The 20,665-nt window shown below is 38.3% G+C and overlaps 2 protein-coding genes across 2 annotated transcripts; both read left to right on the forward strand.

Annotated features, from left to right (window-relative positions):
• On the forward strand, positions 1–9,471 carry snrnp70 (small nuclear ribonucleoprotein 70 (U1)). Its single transcript, XM_079605512.1, has 10 exons — positions 1–208; positions 760–913; positions 1,051–1,113; positions 2,046–2,100; positions 2,177–2,241; positions 2,341–2,403; positions 2,488–2,569; positions 7,182–7,283; positions 7,566–7,665; positions 7,743–9,471. The coding sequence occupies exons 2-10, from the start codon at positions 767–769 to the stop codon at positions 8,698–8,700; spliced, it is 1,635 nt and encodes a 544-aa protein (XP_079461638.1). The 5' UTR covers positions 1–208; positions 760–766; the 3' UTR covers positions 8,701–9,471.
• A 15-nt stretch (positions 9,472–9,486) lies between these two features.
• Positions 9,487–20,370, forward strand: lin7b (lin-7 homolog B (C. elegans)). Its single transcript, XM_079605792.1, has 6 exons — positions 9,487–9,833; positions 13,318–13,436; positions 15,075–15,146; positions 15,270–15,479; positions 15,636–15,799; positions 19,294–20,370. The coding sequence occupies exons 1-6, from the start codon at positions 9,758–9,760 to the stop codon at positions 19,313–19,315; spliced, it is 663 nt and encodes a 220-aa protein (XP_079461918.1). The 5' UTR covers positions 9,487–9,757; the 3' UTR covers positions 19,316–20,370.
• Positions 20,371–20,665: the final 295 nt, after the last annotated feature.

Consider the following 20,665-nt stretch of genomic DNA (forward strand, 5'->3'; position numbering starts at 1 on the left):
ACCACAGTGGTTTACGGCCTCGCGCCATTTTAAGAAAGGAACGACTTGTTCAGCTTGGTGAGAGAACACGTTGGGTATTGTGTGGCCCGAAATACAGAAAAATACTAAAGGGTTTTAAGAAATTCATGCTCGAAGATTCCCCACAGAAACACGCCGAGGTTATTGGGCTAAAATTGGAGGTTTCGTCGGAACCGAATGAGAAGTTGAGGTAATTCGTTATTGGAGGCCGCCCGTGGAAATGTTGGCGATCTCTGAACTGATCAGTAGACTTGAATTAATACAGAGCTGTTGACCCTAAACAGGATTGAGCTTTGCTTTACACGCGTGCAGAACGAGCACTACCATTACTTGTGTGATTCGTACCATTTTGATTATTTGTATATTTCATATCTGATAATGAACAAGCTGATAATTCAAGCATTTGTGTAAAGCAAATATAGGGATGTTTGTTTGCCAGAAGCTAGCCGAGCTAGCTGGTACTGCTAGCTGCTAACTTTTAGAACCTCGTTTAGGGGGTTTCTCCTTATTGATACAGATACTGTAAGATACTGACGCCACATTTTCAGTTAAAGTTTATCAACGTCTAATTTGTCCGTGCTGTGTTTTTCGACCGAACCTTTAGTAGCTGAAATCTCGAACTTCTCAATCATTTACCCGCCGTAACTGCTTAGATAAAGTATGCAGGGCTTCTGTTAAGGGTTTTTGTTTATTTTGTTTATCTGAATTTTAATTTAATCGTTTTTCATTTCTCTTTTCTAGGTGAACAATGACTCAGTTTCTTCCGCCGAACCTGCTGGCATTGTTTGCCCCGCGGGACCCGATACCTTTCCTGACTCAACTCGAGAAACTTCCCCACGAGAAACACCACAACCAGCCCTACTGCGGAATTGCTCCTTTTATCCGGCATTTTGAGGTGCTTTTTGCAATGCTATATTATATAAAATATTTTAATAGATTTATGTGTTCTAATCAGACCATTCTTGTATGCTTGATGCAAATTACTTAAGATTATTTTTTTAACATATATATGTGTAATGTTATTTTTGTTAGGATCCCAGAGATGCTCCGCCACCGACAAGAGCAGAGACGCGTGATGAGAGGTTGGAGAGGAAGGTGAGGAAGTCTTAATTTTTTAGTTTCTGTGGGAATTTCACTGATGTGAGAATTGAGAATTCAATTGATGGCAAAAGGTGGAAAGACCAAAGTTTCACGTGGAGCATTGGGAGATTTTTTTACCGCTGGGTGTGAATGAATTTTGCCAAAAAAAAATGGCCTTATCTTCTCTGAAAAGTGTTCCGCACATTCAGCTGACACAAACCAAACTTTCAATAAACCCAAAAACCTATCCAGTGATGAAATGTTTTCTGTGTTGAGACAAATCTTGTGCTATGTCCTAAACTGCCGGGATAAACGCATACACGTCCTGACACCTTCGATTACCGCACCAATGACTCCTTTGAACCGATTCCATTTAATGAATAGTTATAACAACTGATCTAGCCAACACTGAACTCACCAGACGTCTAAATCGGGGTGTAACAAATCGGGAATACTTTACAATAAAGTTCAATTTATTAAACTCTAGTTAACTACATTAGTTAACATTAACTATTAATAAACTGCATTTCTATAGCATTTATTAATCTTTGTTAATGTTAATTTCACCATTTACTAGTAGCCTTATTGAAATCAAAAGTTGTTAACATTAGTTAGCCTAATGCACTGTGAAGTAACATGAACAAACAATGAAAGAACAGCTGTATTTTTATTAACTAAGATTAACAAATATGAATAAATAATACAGTAAAATTAGTTAATGAGTTAAATTATTGTTGTTTTTAAGTTAAAAGTGAATAGTGTTCTTTATTCTTGCTGGTGCCCTGCCAGGAACCTTGCCCCCACAGCAAACAACCGAACCGAACTCTGATATGAACCGAACCGTGTCATTGGTGTATCGTTACACCCCTAATATATATGTGTGTGTGTGTTTATATCTATAAGTTAATATTTGTATGTAATGTTGTCCATTGTTATTTAAATTCCAGAGAAGAGAGAAGATGGAAAGGAGGCAAGTTGTGGTGGAAACAGAACTGAAGCTATGTAAGTATCTGAACTTAAGTGAAACGCTGAAACACACTATTATAAACCTTATCATTTGTTTCTTGTATCTCCACAGGGGACCCACATAATGATACTAATGCTCAAGGAGATGCTTTTAAGACCTTGTTTGTTGCTCGAATTGTGAGTGATTTTGTTTTATATATTGGCTTGTACACAAGAATACAAATATTTTGAGATCTTGTCCTAAAAATGCTAATCTTATGTGTTCTATTCATACAGAATTATGACACCACAGAGTCCAAACTACGGCGTGAGTTTGAAGTCTATGGTCCTATCAAACGGGTAAGTTGTGTTGAATATGTACATTTCTCCACTTTTCTTCTTTTTTTTTCCCACAGGCTCATTTAATGTTTATGCCTTTATTAGATTTACATTGTGTTCAACAAGAAAACTGGAAAACCAAGAGGCTATGCATTCATTGAATATGAACACGAGAGAGACATGCACTGTGAGTAACCAAAACATATAATTCTTCTTTAAACTCCTTAAATGACTTGGAAATACTACACAATCTTTTTCTGCAATGTAAAAAGGCATTCATTGTCTTCTCATGAACTATTTTTATTTGAAACAACAAATGATGTTGGTCATAGTCCATCTATTTAGATTTGTTCTTTTCTGCCGGCGTCACCACAAATTTAAAATTAGCCTACCAATCAAAAATGTAAAAACATAAGAATGTGTAACTGTCATGTTATAAAACTCCATTTTGTGTGTGTGTGTGCTTGTATGATGGCTTGTCAACCCTATCATACCTGTGTTCGTAGTATATTCCTGTTTTTTTACCCCGTGTGTGTGTTGCATCTGTGTGAGTGTGACGGTGCAGCACATTTGGGTGAAGAGCGGAGTGTGGCTGTGCGTTAGCCCAACACACATTCTGATGAATGTTGCCACTCTATGGCATCTCTGTAATGTTTAGGCAGTGTGACATAGCAGTGTGTTTCCGGACGGAGCGGTGATGGTAAGCTAAAGGCTAAGGCTGTCTGTAGTGAAAAAAGGTGACCCATATACTTACACACCTGTTCATGTCTGGTGCACAAACAGCCGTTAATATCAAGGCTTTTTATACCAGTTCACACAGGGGCCTTTATGATTGAAGTGTTGCGGAGCGAGTCAATGCTTTCTATTAATTGTGTGTTGTTCTCATTGCTACTGCAGCCGCCTATCTCTGATGGCTATTGGCCAGAGCTGGCTTGCAGATCATGATGATGGTTTTGATACATCTACACCCTACTACCACAGCTCAGTATATGGTTGGTATGATGGGTTTGTATGATGGGTAAGATTTCTTTACACCCCTCATCTAATTTTAGTTGATAGGTGATAGGTGTACCAAATCACTTCTCATCTGCCCCATTTTAGGGCTAAACATAGGGCTGCCAGTTATTGACTGTGGCTTGGGCCAGTTATAGTGAGTGCGAGCCTGTCATTAATCTCTTCTATTAAAGCCATTGTACCACTAATGTAGTTGTACCTTGCAAGATTTAGACTGTGCAGTATTGGTTACACTTGAAACCGAACTTTGTTGTAAAGAGAACCTGTTTGTTACAACACACAATTGCTGTTAAAGTGGATGGTGATCTCGTTGTTAGATATTAAAATATGATTCTTTCTTTTTTTGCACACATAGTTAAATGCCTAATCTCTCCACAAGGTTGGGTAATCCCTGCCTTAAAAGTGCAGTTACATTTAGTTTAAGTGAATTTTTGCAGAGGAAATCCAGTGATTTCAATAGTAATCCATGTGATGTAGTTTTGTTTGCATTTCAGGTGGGTAGATTTAGCCATGCAGATTTCACGTAGGGTTCAAGTTGGTCACGTAGATTTGCTGCTTGGTTTGATAGTCACTTAGCTACACTATTAACAATTTGACAGTGGATATTTTTACCTGCAAAATTTTGTGCTAATGTGATATGCACCTTAACACTGTTGCTATGCAACAACTAGAAGAAAATGATCTGCTCTTGTGTTGTGCAGTGACAATGTGAACGTGCCTCACGGTCTTGCCAAGCGTTACTATATCAAATAAGCCAGGACCTTAACTGTTTTATAATGTAAATAATGGCACAGACTTATTTGGTAATGCATTTTTATTTAAAAAAAAGTGTAGTGTGTGTAGGAACTATATTTGCTCAAATGGTGGTGTTGGCTTTAATAGAATAGGTTAACGAAGGACTTTGGATATTTAAATAACTGCACGGAACCTAATTACATTTAAAGATTCTTATTGCCATGGATTCACCTTGTAGAGCATCAATGGTTAAATTCAGTCCCAGTGTTCCTCTGTAAGACACTTGATCCATGGGCCTCAGAAATGTCTATTTAGGTTAAGTGAGGAGCTATAACCTTTCCTGTGACTTTTTTTGTCCAAACTGGCTATTTACCACTATTTACAAAGCCCTTAATGGGCTGAAAAAATTACATGGATACAACCTATAAGAATTAAATGAACTTTTCTTAACACATGTTAAGGGTTTATACAATTTAGTTTCCTAATACGCATTTTTCTCAATCTGAATTCAAGTTTTTAAAAAATATAAATATTTCCTTTTAAATTGACTTGCAAGGCCCTGTAGAATCGTAAAGAATTTAAACTAAATGGGGAAAACTGATCTGAGAGATTTTATGGATATAAGGGTGGTTGGTAAGCCCCTCTTGTTGGTTAGGTAGGTGAGGGTTGTGGTAAGGCCCTCTGTTAACTGTTAAATGAGGGTGGATGGTAAGGCCCTCTTGTTGGGTAGGTGCGCTGAGGGTGTTTGGTAAGCCCCTCTAGTTTGGTATGGTAGTCTGAGGGTTGTTGGTAAGGCCCTCTGGATGAGATGTCAGGACAGATGTGTGCGAAATAACTTGAGGGTTTGATGGTAAGGCCCTCATGATGGGTTTCAACTGAACGCCGTCGACAGTGCAGACCAGAATAGCTTCGTGGATTTCATCGTATCCCTTGTTGATGGATTGGATCCCTAATTCCTTGGTTCAAAGTTGTCCAGTTTTGATAAAAAAAAAAAAAAATTGTATCAAATGTACTGAAAGACATTTTGATTCGAGGCTGCTGGAATCGCCAGGCTACGTTTCCGTGGGGTGTTCCATCAAGGACTTCATCCTTGGCCAGGTGTTATGGTAAGATAGCATCTCCAGGTAATGTGGTAAGACTGAGATAATGACTAAATACTTAAGGGCTTAGACTTATCTTAGACCAGCAGAAGGAAAAGACCTAAGGGTATTGGCCATATTGAAGTGTGTGGGAATTGTGTAACTTTCTTAAAAGCTGTACCTCTAGCATGCCCATTATTTATAATGTATAGAAGCTAGAAGTAAAGATCTGCCCATTTTTTTCCCTCCCCTTTGGTCTACCGTGATGAGCGTAAATGGTGCTTTAATGCTGATAGAAATTCTGTATGAGTGTGAATGAATGTTTGAGAGATTTTGGAAAATGGAAAGATTGGCTTGTAGTGTAAATGTGTTCACTAAGTGCCTTTTTTCTTCTTGTGGCTTTCTATCAAGATTTTATGAGAATAAAATGGTATTAATGGGCAGTTAAATGTGAATCACACTTAATTTGGAGATGATTAGTTGTCCAAGCTGTTAAATACAATACTTTTGTTTTTGCGATCCATCTTGCACTGTTAAAACTGCCTTAAATTTTATTTGTCAGTTTCAAGGTCTACCATAGCACTTAAATCTAACTTCATATTTCTTTCTGAATGCCAAAGAGATGGCATTTTGCCTGAATATTACATAGTTTTTAGAAAACGTATGTTTTAGTGTAACTAAACACTACACTGCACGAGTTCAGACACTCAGGAGGTTGTGCGCCATTGACACGATTATCAGGTTAACTTGTAACATGCAAAGTAACTGGTACATTGCACGACTGTACTGCACTGTGAGCCGGTGGCAATCATATGAGCTTTCATGCTTAACACAGAGATTCTATAACATTCTGCTGCTATACCTTCAGATAGAAAAAAGACCCAAAATAAAAAGACGAATTTGCAAATGATTTGGTGAAAAGCAAAGAACAGCACAGCCATTGCTTTGACAAACACAAATACATTCTGGTTTATGTTGAGTGTATGCCCTGTATGGTTGCATCCACTGGGCTATAATATTGATAGATCTAGCCTGTGTTGTGGTTGTGTATTGTGGCAATAGGGGACAGCCTATACATAAGGCAAAATTGGGCTGACTCACCCAATTGTTGAGTGTTTAAAACAATTATCAGGGTGTCCGGAGGTGCTCGTAGCGCGCTCTGCTCGTAATTCCTCACACGATGCGAGCCGTGACAATACGAGCATCAGAAATTTCCAAGCGATTTCTCCCGAGAGAAGAAAAATCGCCTGTGAGATTGTACGACATCAAAAATCGTACTGTGTGCACCCATCTTAAGTGGTATCTGGAGTTTTTTATCTTCAATACTGAGAATTTAGATGCCACTGCAATGTTCTCACATTCTGTGATGCGTTACACTTAAATTTAAGGTATTTAGTATATTATTCTGCAACTGGCTAATATTCAGTTTAGTTTTTACGTTAACTGCTTCAAGTTGCATATGGATCATGAATTTATATCATACAGGCTATTTCTTATAAAAGCATTAGTTTGGAATTATTAGTGTATTAATTTGGAATTATTTTAAGGAATGCAGTCTGGAAAATCTGCTTAAATCTATAATCCAAATCATGAACTTCAGTAATTACTAAATGCTTTTTTTTAAATACAGGCAATGTTTTTGTGATATTTGTTAATGCGTGTGTCTATCCATGCGAGTTAACTAAAACTAATGTAGAAGAGAGCCATTTTATATATATATATTTTTTGAGCTCATAGCAGCATTGTCAGTTTATCTCATTCCTGGTGTCTTATCCATTCAGAGGTAAGCGTGTGTCTTCAAATAGCTTAATGTTTTTAATGGAGTTCATCCCAAATTCAAGGTATGTTGTAGGAAATACTGTTGTGTGTATTCTTTTCTTCTCATTTTCCACCTCTTTCTTTCTTTGTACTCCTTATTCTCTTCATTCCTCAATCTCCGCTTTTCTATTGCTCATCTATCAACTCTACTAGCTGCCTACAAGCATGCAGATGGCAAAAAGATTGATGGACGTAGAGTACTTGTTGATGTTGAAAGAGGACGAACGGTCAAAGGATGGCACCCCAGACGACTTGGTAAGTGTTTGTTTCCTAATCAAGTGTTCTTTTCCAGGCCAGGGGTGTCCAATGCTGTTCTTGGAGGGCCAATGTCCTGTAGCCTGCCTCAAAATACTTGCCTGGATGTTTCTAGTAATCCAAGAGACCTTGATTAGCTTGTTCAGGAGTGTTGGGTTCTTAAAACCACTCTGCATGTCAGTCAATCTTTCCAGAGTTGCCCACCCCTGGTAAAGATGGTATGGTTGGGATAGCTAGTATTAATACTTCACGTCATCAATATACATGCATTTTATTATCCAGGTGGAGGTCTTGGGGGTACAAGGCGAGGAGGAGCTGATGTCAACATCAAGCACTCTGGTAGAGATGACACCTCCCGTTATGATGACCGACCAATTGGAAGGTAAGTTGTGTGAAGCATAATTGTGTTTTTAGATGGGTACCTTTCAGTCCTTACCTCTATTGTCTATTATCCTGCAGTGACCGTGATCGGGATCGTGGCGAACGCAGGGAACGCAGTCGCGAACGTGACCGAGACAAGGAGCGTGGGGAGCGTGGAGAGCGCCGCCGCTCTCGGTCCCGAGAGAGACGCAGACGCACCAGATCTCGTGAGCGTGAGAGGGCCCTTGTGGTTCCGGGGGAGGAGGCTGGGGGTGGCAGCCGACGTCGAGACAGAGAAAGAGAGAGAGGTGCTGCCGGAGACAGCCGAGAGAGGAGTAGAGACCGGGATAGAGAAAGAGAGCGCAAGAGGAGAAGCAGGAGCAGGGATAGAAAGAGAGATAGGGAAAGAGGCAAGGGTGCAGAAGGAGGAGAGGAAGGGATGGGCGGGCTAGTTGATGGAATGATTCCAGAAGGGGGAGACAGGGGTATGGAGGAACCCTTGGGTGGTGAACCAGGACGTGGTGAACCAGGACGAGGTGAATCAGGAAGAGGGGAATCAGGACGAGGTGAACCAGGAAGAGGGGAATCAGGACGAGGGGAATCAGGAAGAGGTGAACCAGGAAGAGGGGAATCGGGACGAGGTGAACCAGGACGAGGGGAACCAGGACGAGGTGAGGAGGGAGGGCCTGAAGGAGAGGAGAGAGGGAGGGATCGAGACAAAGACCGGGAAAGAGACCGGGATAGGAAGCGCAGCCATAGAGATAAAGATCGGGATCGGGAGAGAAGGCGAGATAGGGATAGAGATCGTGAACACAAACGGGACCGGGGTGATCGGGACCGTGGGGAGCGGAGGGAAGATAGACATGTATCCTCCTCAGTAGATCAAGAGGGTTTGGGTAACGGAGGTGATGGGGGTGAAGAGCCAGTGCCGCCACAATCGGAAGAAGGTTCACAGGATGGGATGAGGATGATGGATCAGGATTCCATGCAGTCAGGAGAGGGCTATGCCTCCAATGAGAATGGGTACAGGATGGAGGGCCAGGGTGATGAGTACTGAAAGTGCCACTGTTGTGTGAATGATCCAAGGTTATCCAGTTGTAATGTTGATTTGATTCACAAATATCCTCAACCGTTATTTAATGCCTACACCCTCCTTTGCTTGCACTATGTCCACAGTGTGTGAGTATTATACTGTACTACCAACAGCTATCACTGAGAGAGCTTAGTGTCTCCCCGGTAAGAAGCGTACTTTTGTTTTTGTTAAATAAAAAGATTATGTAGCTGAACTGAGTTTTTTTTTTTTTTGGGCCTTTTTAAATTATATCTGGGGGTTTGCATAAAACTTCACCTAATAACTAGCCTTATGATGCATTTGAATTCCCTGTTATAACACCAACTAAGTATCAATTGACCGTGTTGATGGGACGAGGTCTCTTGACTGAAGTACTGTCTTTTACGGTGTAGTTTCAGTAAGGTATGGGTAATTGATGGTTTAAAACCTGTCTGTACATTGTGACTTTTACATTAAACCCCCCCCCCCCCCCCCCCCCCCCCCCCCCAAGTTTATCTTCAGTGTTTTTTGTTTGGTTTATTGTCTTGTACATTTGTTTTATATATTTTTGGTCCAATATGTGGATCGTTTGCAAATCGTACAGTGGCCCCTAATTTTACTGAAGGAACAAATACAGGAAAAATTTACAAAATTGTGTTTTTAAATGGGAATGTTTGCCATGGGTTCACGAAAATTGCTCTTAATTTTCTTTTCTTTTTTGCTTGTATCTCTGGTCGTATTGGTTCTGCCTTTCATTCTTGAATAAATACTTTTTTATTGACAAATTGAGTTGATTCCCTGTCTTACAAGCGGGTTTGAACTTGCGCCTCTGGCTCTGACGTGTAGTATTGCGTCATTCAGTACGCGGCTGCTCGAGTGCACAGACTCTTCGCGCATCTCTCTACATTAGCTCAGGCATCTAGCTGCTACGCTTTCACTGGAGCTGCAACAAATACGATTGATTCTTACAATTGAAAATCCGTTCCTTCTGATCCAAAACGATATCTTCTAATTGACTACCTCTGGTGAAACGCTTCAGTGTCCACTGCAGCAGACGATCTTCATGATGTCATCGTATTATCATACGGGGAAAGATGTGGACATGGCGGCGATGACGGAGCCGCTCTGCTTGGAAAGAGGTAGTTTACTTGGTCCTCTTTATTATATCCCAACAGACTAGACTATAGCATTTAGCTTAGCCAATGAACTGACCGGTTCCTGTGTCTGTTAATCAGGCAGAATTAGAGACCACTTAAGCGGGGCATATTGTGAGCGAATCAATGTGGTAGAAATTCAGTAAATTAAACCGATTAATGTACAGGTAAATGTAATGTCACATATGTGCATATGGAAGCACATAGCAGAAAGTAATTTCCCTGATGTAATAGGCATCCGTGTTCATTATACGGGGTGCATCTCTTTTCTATGCTAAGTAAGTTAACGTTACATCTTCCACCGTTGATTCGTGCTTGTTTTTCCTTTCATCAAAAGAATGTAGTTCACTGAAGTAAACGCTGCACAACGGTATCTCTCTTTACGACGTCAGACACAATGGTAGTTAATACTACGTTATCAAACTGCTAATAATTTGTTTCTAATGTTACACAAACCATGTTCCCGTTCACCATCTCAGACTCAGAGTCAGGCAGCTGCCTTCAAAAATCAGCATCCTCACAAACGCTTCGAACGACTCAGAACGTCAGTGGAGAACAGGAGTTCATCATAACATCGTAATATACATAATTCACGCTATATTGCTAAATGTACACGATTTTACATATCAACAGAAAAATATCCCTGGATAATACACTGCTTCGCAGCACAGTAATGAATGATGAAATGCTAAAGCCCTGGTAGTCTGTGACGTCAGAAACACCTGCGATTTCAAACCACGTTCACTGCAGTTTACCGGAGAAAATACTCCGGAATAGTGTTTACTTATTACTTTGCTCATGGTTTGTCTTAAAGCATATTAAAACACCACATAAACATAAAACAACATTAAAAGCTTGATTTTCACCACAGGGGGTTTGTTGCTTTAGTCCTGGTATTCATTGTAGTGGACATGAAAAAAAAATCTAATGAGTTTGCACAAATCAGTTTTTTTTTTTAGACTAATTTATACATTGGAGAAGAGCAAATATCAAGTGAATAAAAATAGTTTTGCTCAGTGGAAAAACATTCAGCTCTGATGGGTTTAAAGCATCATTATTTATCAAATATGGTGCTTTAAAAAAAAATCAGCAGATTAATAGTTTCATAATCAGAACTTTCCATGATTAGTTGGCTTTCAATACCAGGTTGATTGATTGATTGATTGATTGATTATATTTATTTCATTCATGGATATTTCCAACAAAACTTACTTCATCATCCTCATATATATAATTTATAAAACCATGATGAAAAGGAGGTAGGATGAAGAATATCATATATTTCCTGCCCCCTAAAAAAAAAAAAAAAAAAAAAAAAACATATCAAAAAACTCGACATTTCAAATCCCCGTCAATGCATGACGATAACAAATTAAACAAACTAGAAACCATAACATCAACCTGAAACAGATTCCAAAACAAAAGCAACCATGATCACAACCATCATAATCATCATCATCAATTTCTATAATTGTTCATACAAATCCATTGTTTTCTCTTTAATTTTTTTTTTAAAATGAAATATATTTGTACATTGCTTTAGTTCATTTTGCAGAGAATTCCAAACTTTCACTCCCACCACTGAAGTGCACATTTGTTTTGCTGTTGTCCTTGCAGTTTGATACCTAAAATGTCCCTTTCTTCTTCCCTCATTTTCTATAAGGATAAACAAGTGTTGAAGGTTTATAGACAATACTCTATCTCTTGCTTTAAAGGTGCATTAAGCAATTTTTCATGTTAAAAATACCCGTTTTTCTAACCCATACATGCTTAAACAATTGCCTGATGGGCTGAATGAGCCCTTCTCTGATCACTGAGATTGTCTCTATAATCCTGTAAAGTAAAATAAATAAGAGGGATTCGGGCCGGAATTTGAGACTGGGCGTGACGTCATGCGCGTTCACGGCACGCTCACATAGCTATGTCTGGCAGGTTTGTGTATTCGCCGGCATTCTCCGTAGAAGATGGATTGTAAGAGACCTGCTTGTAGTTCATTTCAAACACCAACGCAAACTCCACGTAAGTAAAAAAAAAAGAAAACTTTTGTCTAGTGCATGCACAAGCGAAACTGCAGCCAGAGGTGGCATAGTTCTGCAAAAACTCAGAATATTGCGCTATGCACCTTTAAGCATAACAATAAGTGTCCGTAATTCGACCAATTCTTTAAATTAACAATTTAGAGCCAAAAAATAAGGCATTTGTGTGCTCTCTATAATCTGCTTTAAATATAATTTGTATGACTCTCTTTTGTAATAGAAAGAGTGACTTTGTGTTGCTTTGGTATGTTTCCCCACACCTGATGTAGGGCAACACCAATGCACAATACAAAGTTCTCAATGCCTTATAATCTAACACATGTTTTACCTTATTTATTACAAAAATACTCTTAGATATCTTTTTCTGAATGTGTTAGATATGTGGTTTCCAAGTCAACCCTTCATCTAGTAGCACACCCAAAAACCTAATTCCCTAACTTTCATTATTTTTGTTCCTGCTATTGATAGTACAGTACTTTCATATTTTTTTCTATTACCAAAAATCATAAACTTTGTTTTCTTTAGATTTAATGACAACCTATTAATGTCAAACCATTCCTTCTCTGTAATCATTTCTTGTTCCATACTAATTACCAATTCATATAAGTCATTTCCTGAGAGATAGATGTTTGTGTCATCTGCAAATAAAACAAAATTCAATAACTTAGATACATCACAAATGTCATTAATGTAAAGTATAAATAGTTTTGGTCCTAAAACTGAACCTTGTTGTATACCACATTGAATTAGCATATTATTGGATTTGTTATTATTATACTGAACATACTGTTGTCTTTTGTTCAAATAACTACTTAACCAATCCAATACTATTCCTCTCACACCATATAACTGTAACTTTAATAACAAGATTGAAATGATCAATTGTATCAAAAGCTTTCTTTAAGTCAATAAACCCACCTATTTTGTGTTTCTTGTTGTCCGTTGCATTTACTATATCCTCAACTATATTCATGGTCGCAGAAGCTGTAGATCTACCTGAACGAAAGCCATACTGGCTCTCGTTTAACAACTGTTTTTTTTTTTTTTTTCAATAAATTCCTCTTTTCAAGGACTTTAGAAAATTGAGATAATAATGAAATTGGTCTATAATTTGTGAACATATGCTTATCACCGTCTTTGTATAGTGGGACCACCTTTGCTACCTTCATCCTATTAGGGAAGATCCCTGTTTGAAATTAAAGATTAAATATGTAACTTAAAGGTTTAACAATACAATCAATGTTTTTTTTTCACAATCATCATATCTAACCCGTCCGTATCTGTAGGTGTCTTGTTTTTTAATGCATTTACTATAGACAGAATTTTATTTTCACTAACATCTCCAAGAAACATAGATTGGAGTACTCTTAAGGTTAACTTAGTTAGCAATAGCAAGTAGGTTTATGTATATTTCTGAAATTATTTCTCTCCAGATGTTTGCAGAGTGATAGAACTGTTGGACAGGCTTCAAAGAAGCGGTGAGCTTCCTCCTCCCAAACTTCAGGCTCTACAGAGAGTTCTACAGAGCAAGTTCTGTGCTGCCATCAGAGAGGTAAAGGCTACTTCATTCCTTCAAACACGAGGACGCTTGACTCTGTGAATTTGCTTCTATTAATAACTGTTTTTTGGATTCTCTTGCTTTCAGTTGGAACAAATTGCCTTCATTAAAAAACAGTGAGAAATATTTACTAAATTTTTACATTTTAATCTTGTGCTGATTTCACAGAACACTAATGGAACATAAGTAGTTAGGTTTAAACGAAGGTTTGAAATGTAGAAATTGTCACCACATAACACAGGACTTTGTCCTTTTCCACCCCCACACGTATATGGTCGTTTCTCATAGAAAGTATTGTGCTGCACTGTTCCTCCTCCTGAATGACTCACTTTCCTGTCTCTTTGAGACTGCATCTCACTTCAGCCTCCATGTCTCACTCCTTGACTTGCGGTAATCGGTTCCTATGCCAGGAGTCCAGTCTGTTCACAACAATAAAACCGATATTTACCCTTTTCAGATTTATTCAGTTTTCACGTGTCTTTCTGATATCCAGCTCTTTGCGTAGCTGAGAGAGAAATGTCTTTAGGAAGACAAGGTTTTGATCTGTATGTCTGCATTTGGTTGATTTCTCCCTCTAAAATTTGCCTTCTATTCCACAAATTTTACATTGGAATTAACTGATAAAACTTACATGGCTCTTGATTCTGATTGTTAGAAAATTGTCAAATATTCTTCTAAGAACACTAACATTGTGTACCAGTAATTGAACATTGTTCCAAGAAACTGATTTCCTACACAAGCTCTCAAAAATAAAGGTTCTTTATTGGCATCGATGGTTATATGAAGAACATTTAAAAGTGCAGTAAGTGCAGCATTCTGAGAAATGCTGTTGAAACTGGCGTACACACTCATGAGGGTGGAGTTGCCTGTGCTGCATATTGTTTGTGAATTTGGGGGCAGAGCTATCAAGATAGGGTGACGGGGTGTGATCATTTTGGGTATGGTTGTGTTCGTTTTGGTGACTTCAAAGATCAACAGCGCTTCTCAGAAAGCGCTTACTGCACCTTTAACATTCATGGAACCTTTCCATTCCACAAAAGGTTATTTATAGTTTGAAAAAAAAAAAAAAGATTCTTCAGCTAATTATAATGTTCTTCAAGCTAAGAAAAAAATGGTTCCTTTTAACTGAACCTTTGACTGAAAGGTTCTTTGGGGAGCCAAAAATCGTTATTCTATGGCATCACAGTGTAGCTGTATAATTAATATAATTAAAGCTAAAAATCAATATTTAATGTCCATTTATTTATTTGGTAATCAACAGCCATGTAATAAGCAAGTGAATGAACAGTCACACGGTCATTGTCACAGAATAAGCACCCAATGGATGATCAAGATCCTGTTGTGAAGCAGAAAGGTTTGGGGTTTATTTTGCAATTGTGACCAGCTGATTGTACATGATTACCCCTTATGAAGTCATTAACAATCAATATTAAATGATTAAACGATTAAACGTAGTCTGTGTGCATCCCATAATGTATGCACATGAAAATATCAAAGTTTCAGGAAATTTCTGGTATTTAAATGTACGTTAAATAATGATCTGCAAAGCAGTTTGTAAAGTGTTTTGTTAATATTATTATGAAGTTACTTTCTCACAATATAGTTGAAATGTCATGACTGGCCCTTTTTTAGGTCTACGAGCAGCTTTATGATACGTTGGACATTATAGGTGGGCCCGAGGTCCGAGCACAAGCCACTGCCAAGGTAACTTTTTACCAAAAACCTGCCACTAAGTTAATCAAAAATGATCATCATACACTGAAGGAAACACTTATCTTTTACACTTAACCCCCCCCCCCCCCCCCCCCCCCCCCCCCCCCCCCCCAGGCCACAGTAGCAGCGTTCGCAGCCAGTGAAGGCCATGCACACCCAAGAGTGGTTGAACTCCCTAAAACTGACGAGGGGCTCGGGTTCAACATCATGGGGGGAAAAGAACAAAACTCTCCCATCTACATCTCCAGGGTCATCCCAGGAGGTGTTGCTGACCGACAGGGTGGTCTGAAGAGAGGAGATCAGCTGCTCTCTGTTAATGGAGTGGTATGTTGGACAGTGTGTGTTTGAGATGTATAATTTAGCAGCTATATTTTTGCATGTGACCATAGCTTTTTATTTCAAAAGCTGTTGTTTGCCACAATACCATGTTAACATGCTTGCAGACTTCAAAATGTCCTTTATTTCTTTATCATTGTGTAGAGTGTGGAGGGAGAACACCACGAGAAAGCTGTAGAGCTGCTAAAGGCAGCTCAGGGTTCAGTGAAGCTGGTGGTGCGTTACACCCCTAAAGTCCTAGAAGAGATGGAAGCCAGGTTTGAGAAGATGAGAAGTGCCAGGAGACGCCAGCAACACACAAGCTACTCGTGAGTGTGACTCACTTTCTTTTCCTTTCCTTTTTTCCCCTGTGGTTCTTTCCTTTTTCTCATCTTCTCTCAGCCGATTAGTAATCAGACATTTTTTTTATTTTATTTTTATTAAGCTACTGTATGCTACTGTTCAAAAGTCTCTGATGCTCACCAGGGCTGCATTTATTTGATAAATATTACAGTAAAAACAGTAATATTGTGAAATATTATTACAATTTTAAATAACTCCTATTATATATATTTTAAATTGTTATTTATTCATGTGATGGCCAAGTTGTTTTATTAATTTATTTTATTAATATATTTCATTCTTCAGTGTTAAATGATCCTGTAGTAATCATTCTAATATTTGTGTTCAAGTAACATTTCTTATTATTATCAATGCTGAAAATGTTGTGCTGCTTAATAGTTTTTTGATCATTTTTTTTTGATGAATAGAGAGTTCAAAAGAACAGCATTTATTTGAAATTGAAATCTTTTGTTACATCAAACTAAATATATTGCTGACCCCAGACTTTTTAATGGTTGTGAATTTATTTATAAAATTAGTTTAAAGCTGATTTTTTCAGTGTGCAAACTTTTTTTCAATGTCCTTTTCAAATACATTAACAAACATCAGACAAGACACAGAGGCAACAACAACACACAACAACAACAACAAAAAATGAAAGAAAAAAAAATGAAAGAAAAGGAGATACAATTTAAGACAAGAAAATGTACTTTATCAAATCAAGTCATGTGGTACTATATTTATATAATTCAAAAAGGGTTTCCTGATTTTATAAAATAATTCACCCCTGCCTCTCATTGAATATGTGATCTTCTCTGAGGGTACACAGCTGCAAATCTCCGACAACCACATTCCAACAGGCACATCAGTGTCTGCTTTCCATTTCAAAGCGATACAATTTTTAGCTATTATTAACATTTCAGTAAGCTTAATAGCTTGTCTGTTCCGAGTTAGAGTTGGTAAAATTGCCTAATAAACACACCTCTGGATCCATTGGAAAATCACTTCCATGAATCTGTGATAAACTATCACATACTTGCGCCCAAAACACCTTAACTTTAGGACACAACCAGGTGGAATGCAAAAATGTCCCTTCTTCTGTACCACATCTGAAGCAAAGGGGTGAAATACTGTTGTTACATTTATGTAATCTAGATGGAGTGTAGTAAAGCTGGTGTAAAAAATTAAACTGAATTAACCTATACCTAGAATTCAAGGTTGAGGTGACCCCATCTTTACATAATTGACCCCACAGGTCCCCATCTATTCTTACCCCCAAATCATGCTCCCATCTCCTTCTGGATTTATCTGGGTCATCTAAAGGCTGATTTGAGATCAGAGCCTCATATATTCTAGAGATTGTTTTATATAGTGGTTTATCAGAATAACAGAGTTGCTCAATAAATGCCAAATCCGCTATCTTATGATAAGTTTTTGCTTTGATTCTTAAACAATCTCATAATTTAAAGAATTCTTTAGTTATCTGCAATTACATCTATTTTTTAAGTGTTCAAACGACATTAAAACATCACCATCAAAGCAATGCTTCAACAGTGTAATTCCGTTATCTGCCCATATCTTACATTTTTTGTTTTGATGACACATTGGTAGCAATCTGTTCCCCCATAAAGGTGTTGTAGGGGAAATAAAATGACCCTGTCCCAGCAGAGACCGCAGTTTATACCAAGTCTGAACTGAATGAATAATCGTGGGATTATTAGGTCTTGTTTTGATCAGTTTGTCATCCCATGTATATAAAATATTGGCTGGACATTCTTCTTTTATCTCAGATTTCTCCATATTTAGCCAAGAGGGAAAGGGGGTATTAGCAAACATCTGAGCTAAGTACCTGGATTGGGCTGCCCAATAATACATCTTAAAATTGGGAAGTCTCAGTCCTCCTTGCTTAAAATTGGGAAGTCTCAGTCCTCCTTGCTTAAAATCCAAAGCCAGTTTATCCAGGCTGACCCTAGGGGTTTTACGATGCCAAATAAATGATCTTATTAACCTATTAAGAGACTTTTAAATGTTTTTAATGAAACACGGGACATGCTATTGAACGTGCAAGTAGCCTATATATGTGCTGGTTCACACAGAACAAAGCAAATACGCAAGACTCTTGCAGTGGAATGGGGAAAAACCTCAAGGTCTCTGTCTTTTAAAGGAGTCATGACCTGTAATTTTCACTTTTCCACGAGAATCAATGTATGTTATGATTGCCTAACAATTATACACTGGCCGGGAAGCCGATATTTAAAAGCGAAGCGTTTGTTTACCCCAGGGTTCGTAAACCAGCCCACGTGCACGCGCACTCAAATACGAGATTTTAATTTCTTCCCCGACTTGACGTCAAGACGGGGCAGGATATACCATATATGGACACCGCAGACCTATGCTGCAGGAAGCCCGCCCTGCCCCTCTCCTCCTCATATTCAGTCGCGAAAGATGCAGAAACGTAGTGCACACGTGAGTTGCTCTGTTGTTGACTGCCAGAATCAACATGTAACTTAAATGTGTTTTCTCTCCCAAGAACGGACCAAGCTGTCAGGGACCAGTGGATTAAATTCATTTTTAATGACGCGGTTCCTACAACCCTTCCCACTGGCTTAACGTTAGTTGTCTGTGCTAATCATTTTACGCCGGAATCGTTCACAAATTTGAATGTCTAAAAAACCACAACGTGAAACAAGGCAAAAACACCACATGATAGCAAACGTTGATCTCAATAACCACTGTAAGCTGATAAAAATAAAGTAGACTACATCTCCGTTAATGTAATCTACATTAAATAAAAGGTATAATGTATGTCTCAGTCAAAATGATTGTCTTTACCATTCAGAGACATCTTGATGTAGACGTCCTTCCATCGACTCTACATCTTCCCTTTCCAGCTCAGGTTCAGAGTCTGGCTCGTGCATATACGGTTGAATCCCGTAGGTCGCGGCCAGGTCGGGTTCATTCACAACTTGCGCCATGATGTCATTTTGGAATGATATGCTGAAGTTACCTGCGGTGTCAACCCCCCTCCTTCCTGCCACCAATCAACGCGCCCCTCATTTGCATTATTAAAATGACCGTCCACGACAGCCCAAATATCGCATCAGATCTCGCGAGACAATAATGCCTTCAGAAATAAGGGTCAGAGGAGCTCTGTGTTTATTTTTTTTCCACTTTTCTTTTTTAGAAGGGCCTGAAAGACTATAATAGAGCGTGGGTATCCAAGGTAATACTAGGTTATGACTCCTTTAAAAGTTGAACTTACTTGAACTTGAGTGCCACATTTTTAGAACGGCGTGTCATGCTGCAAAAGACACGAGTGCAACAGTCAAACATGACCGTCAAACGCCTTTACATAGAAAAATTCTGGAAAAGTAGCACCGTGGAATGGAAAAACACGTTCTGTATGAAGTTGTGAACTTGTTTTTCTGTGTAGAACTATCTGTATTTTAACATTTCCCGATCATTGTCTTTTCACTGACAGGTCTTTGGAGTCCAGGGGTTAACCAGTCGTAACTTCTGACTGGCCTGCTGATCCATTCTCCCACTCTTTGTGCTCCTGTAGGATGACAGAAGACCCTGGGGAGATCAGTGTACACTACCCTTAGATATTTATGTTAGTGGAACGATCTCAATACATGTAGACCTCAAATATACTATTTTCCCTGGCCATGCAGAGGGAGAGACTGCATAATGCATCTGGTCTGTCTTGAGTCTGATTTTCTATTGTATTCTTATGTGGAACCTGCACCCTGTGATATTGTGTGTGTGTGTGAGAGAGAGCACAGAAGAGAGCTTTAACAATTGCCTAGAGGGTGCAAATAGCACACAATATGTGTACTTGTAGGACAAAATCTGTGTCTTTTGCTGTAGGATTATTGATGAACTGAATGGCATGATGGTTTCTACATATTCATTCACTCACTTATCGAGTCTGTGTTTCAGGAAACATGCATTGACAATAGAGTTAAAGCTATGCATCACATTTACAGTATTCTTGTCTCATGTGTTTCACTCCATTAGAACTACATCAGGAGGACAAACGCTGTTATTCGAAAATACACTTCCTGAATGAACCGATTGCTCTGTTCTAAGCACGCCATACTCAAATAGGGTTGTCATGAAAGCGTGCTTCTATGAGTGGCTTTGTGCTGCCAGTCATAGTGCCTATGTTCAATGCTTGAATTTTTTGTTTATTTAGATATTTATTCATACATTAAAATCAACAATGTAATTGAATATTCTGGTGAGTTCATTTATGCCCAATGTCCGTTGTTTATAAATGTTTACTATGGTAATCATAGTTTGGACAAAATACCATGGTTGGTTCAGGATAAATTCAGAATTGAAGAGACCAAATGCACCATAAGCTAAAAATATATTGGGTAGACCTAAAAGTCAATGGGGGACTCATGAAAATCACCCATGAAAAAGATTAAAAAATAAAATTGCATTGACGTTTTTATGAAAAAATAAGCCCCCAAAATTCCCATTGTAGCTCCATTGTTTGTATGTATGTATCTCTTATAATATTTAATTAAAATAACATACCATTTCTTTTATATTCATGAGAGTGAGCATATGTTTTGCATTATGGTTTATGAAAGTTTAACTGTGATGAATTGTCATATATATATGTACACATTTAATGTTGTGCACCTCCCGAATGTTAACCGCTTTTACAAAAGAAAGAGACATCAAATGAAAATATGTATTTTAAAATCTTCTCATCGTAGTAACAGAAATTACTGTTATATTTTTTCTTACGTTTTAATTGAATTTTTCCTTGTTTTTATTGTTTCAGGTTTTTAACTATTTAGGTTAATGAGGACTATTTTACCGTTTATTCCTCGCGC

Source organism: Phoxinus phoxinus (assembly GCF_949152265.1).
Source record: "Phoxinus phoxinus genome assembly, chromosome: 1".
Taxonomy (NCBI): domain Eukaryota; kingdom Metazoa; phylum Chordata; class Actinopteri; order Cypriniformes; family Leuciscidae; genus Phoxinus; species Phoxinus phoxinus.

Bases quoted from the DNA above. Each gene is read 5' to 3' on its own strand.
- snrnp70 (XM_079605512.1), top strand. From the start codon at position 767: ATGACTCAGTTTCTTCCGCCGAACCTGCTGGCATTGTTTGCCCCGCGG. The intron at 2,101-2,176 runs GTAAGTATCTGA...GTATCTCCACAG, and splicing joins GGAAACAGAACTGAAGCTAT to GGGACCCACATAATGATACT. The intron at 2,404-2,487 runs GTAAGTTGTGTT...TGCCTTTATTAG, and splicing joins TCTATGGTCCTATCAAACGG to ATTTACATTGTGTTCAACAA.
- lin7b (XM_079605792.1), top strand. From the start codon at position 9,758: ATGATGTCATCGTATTATCATACGGGGAAAGATGTGGACATGGCGGCG. The intron at 13,437-15,074 runs GTAAAGGCTACT...GCCCTTTTTTAG, and splicing joins TCTGTGCTGCCATCAGAGAG to GTCTACGAGCAGCTTTATGA. The intron at 15,480-15,635 runs GTATGTTGGACA...ATCATTGTGTAG, and splicing joins TGCTCTCTGTTAATGGAGTG to AGTGTGGAGGGAGAACACCA.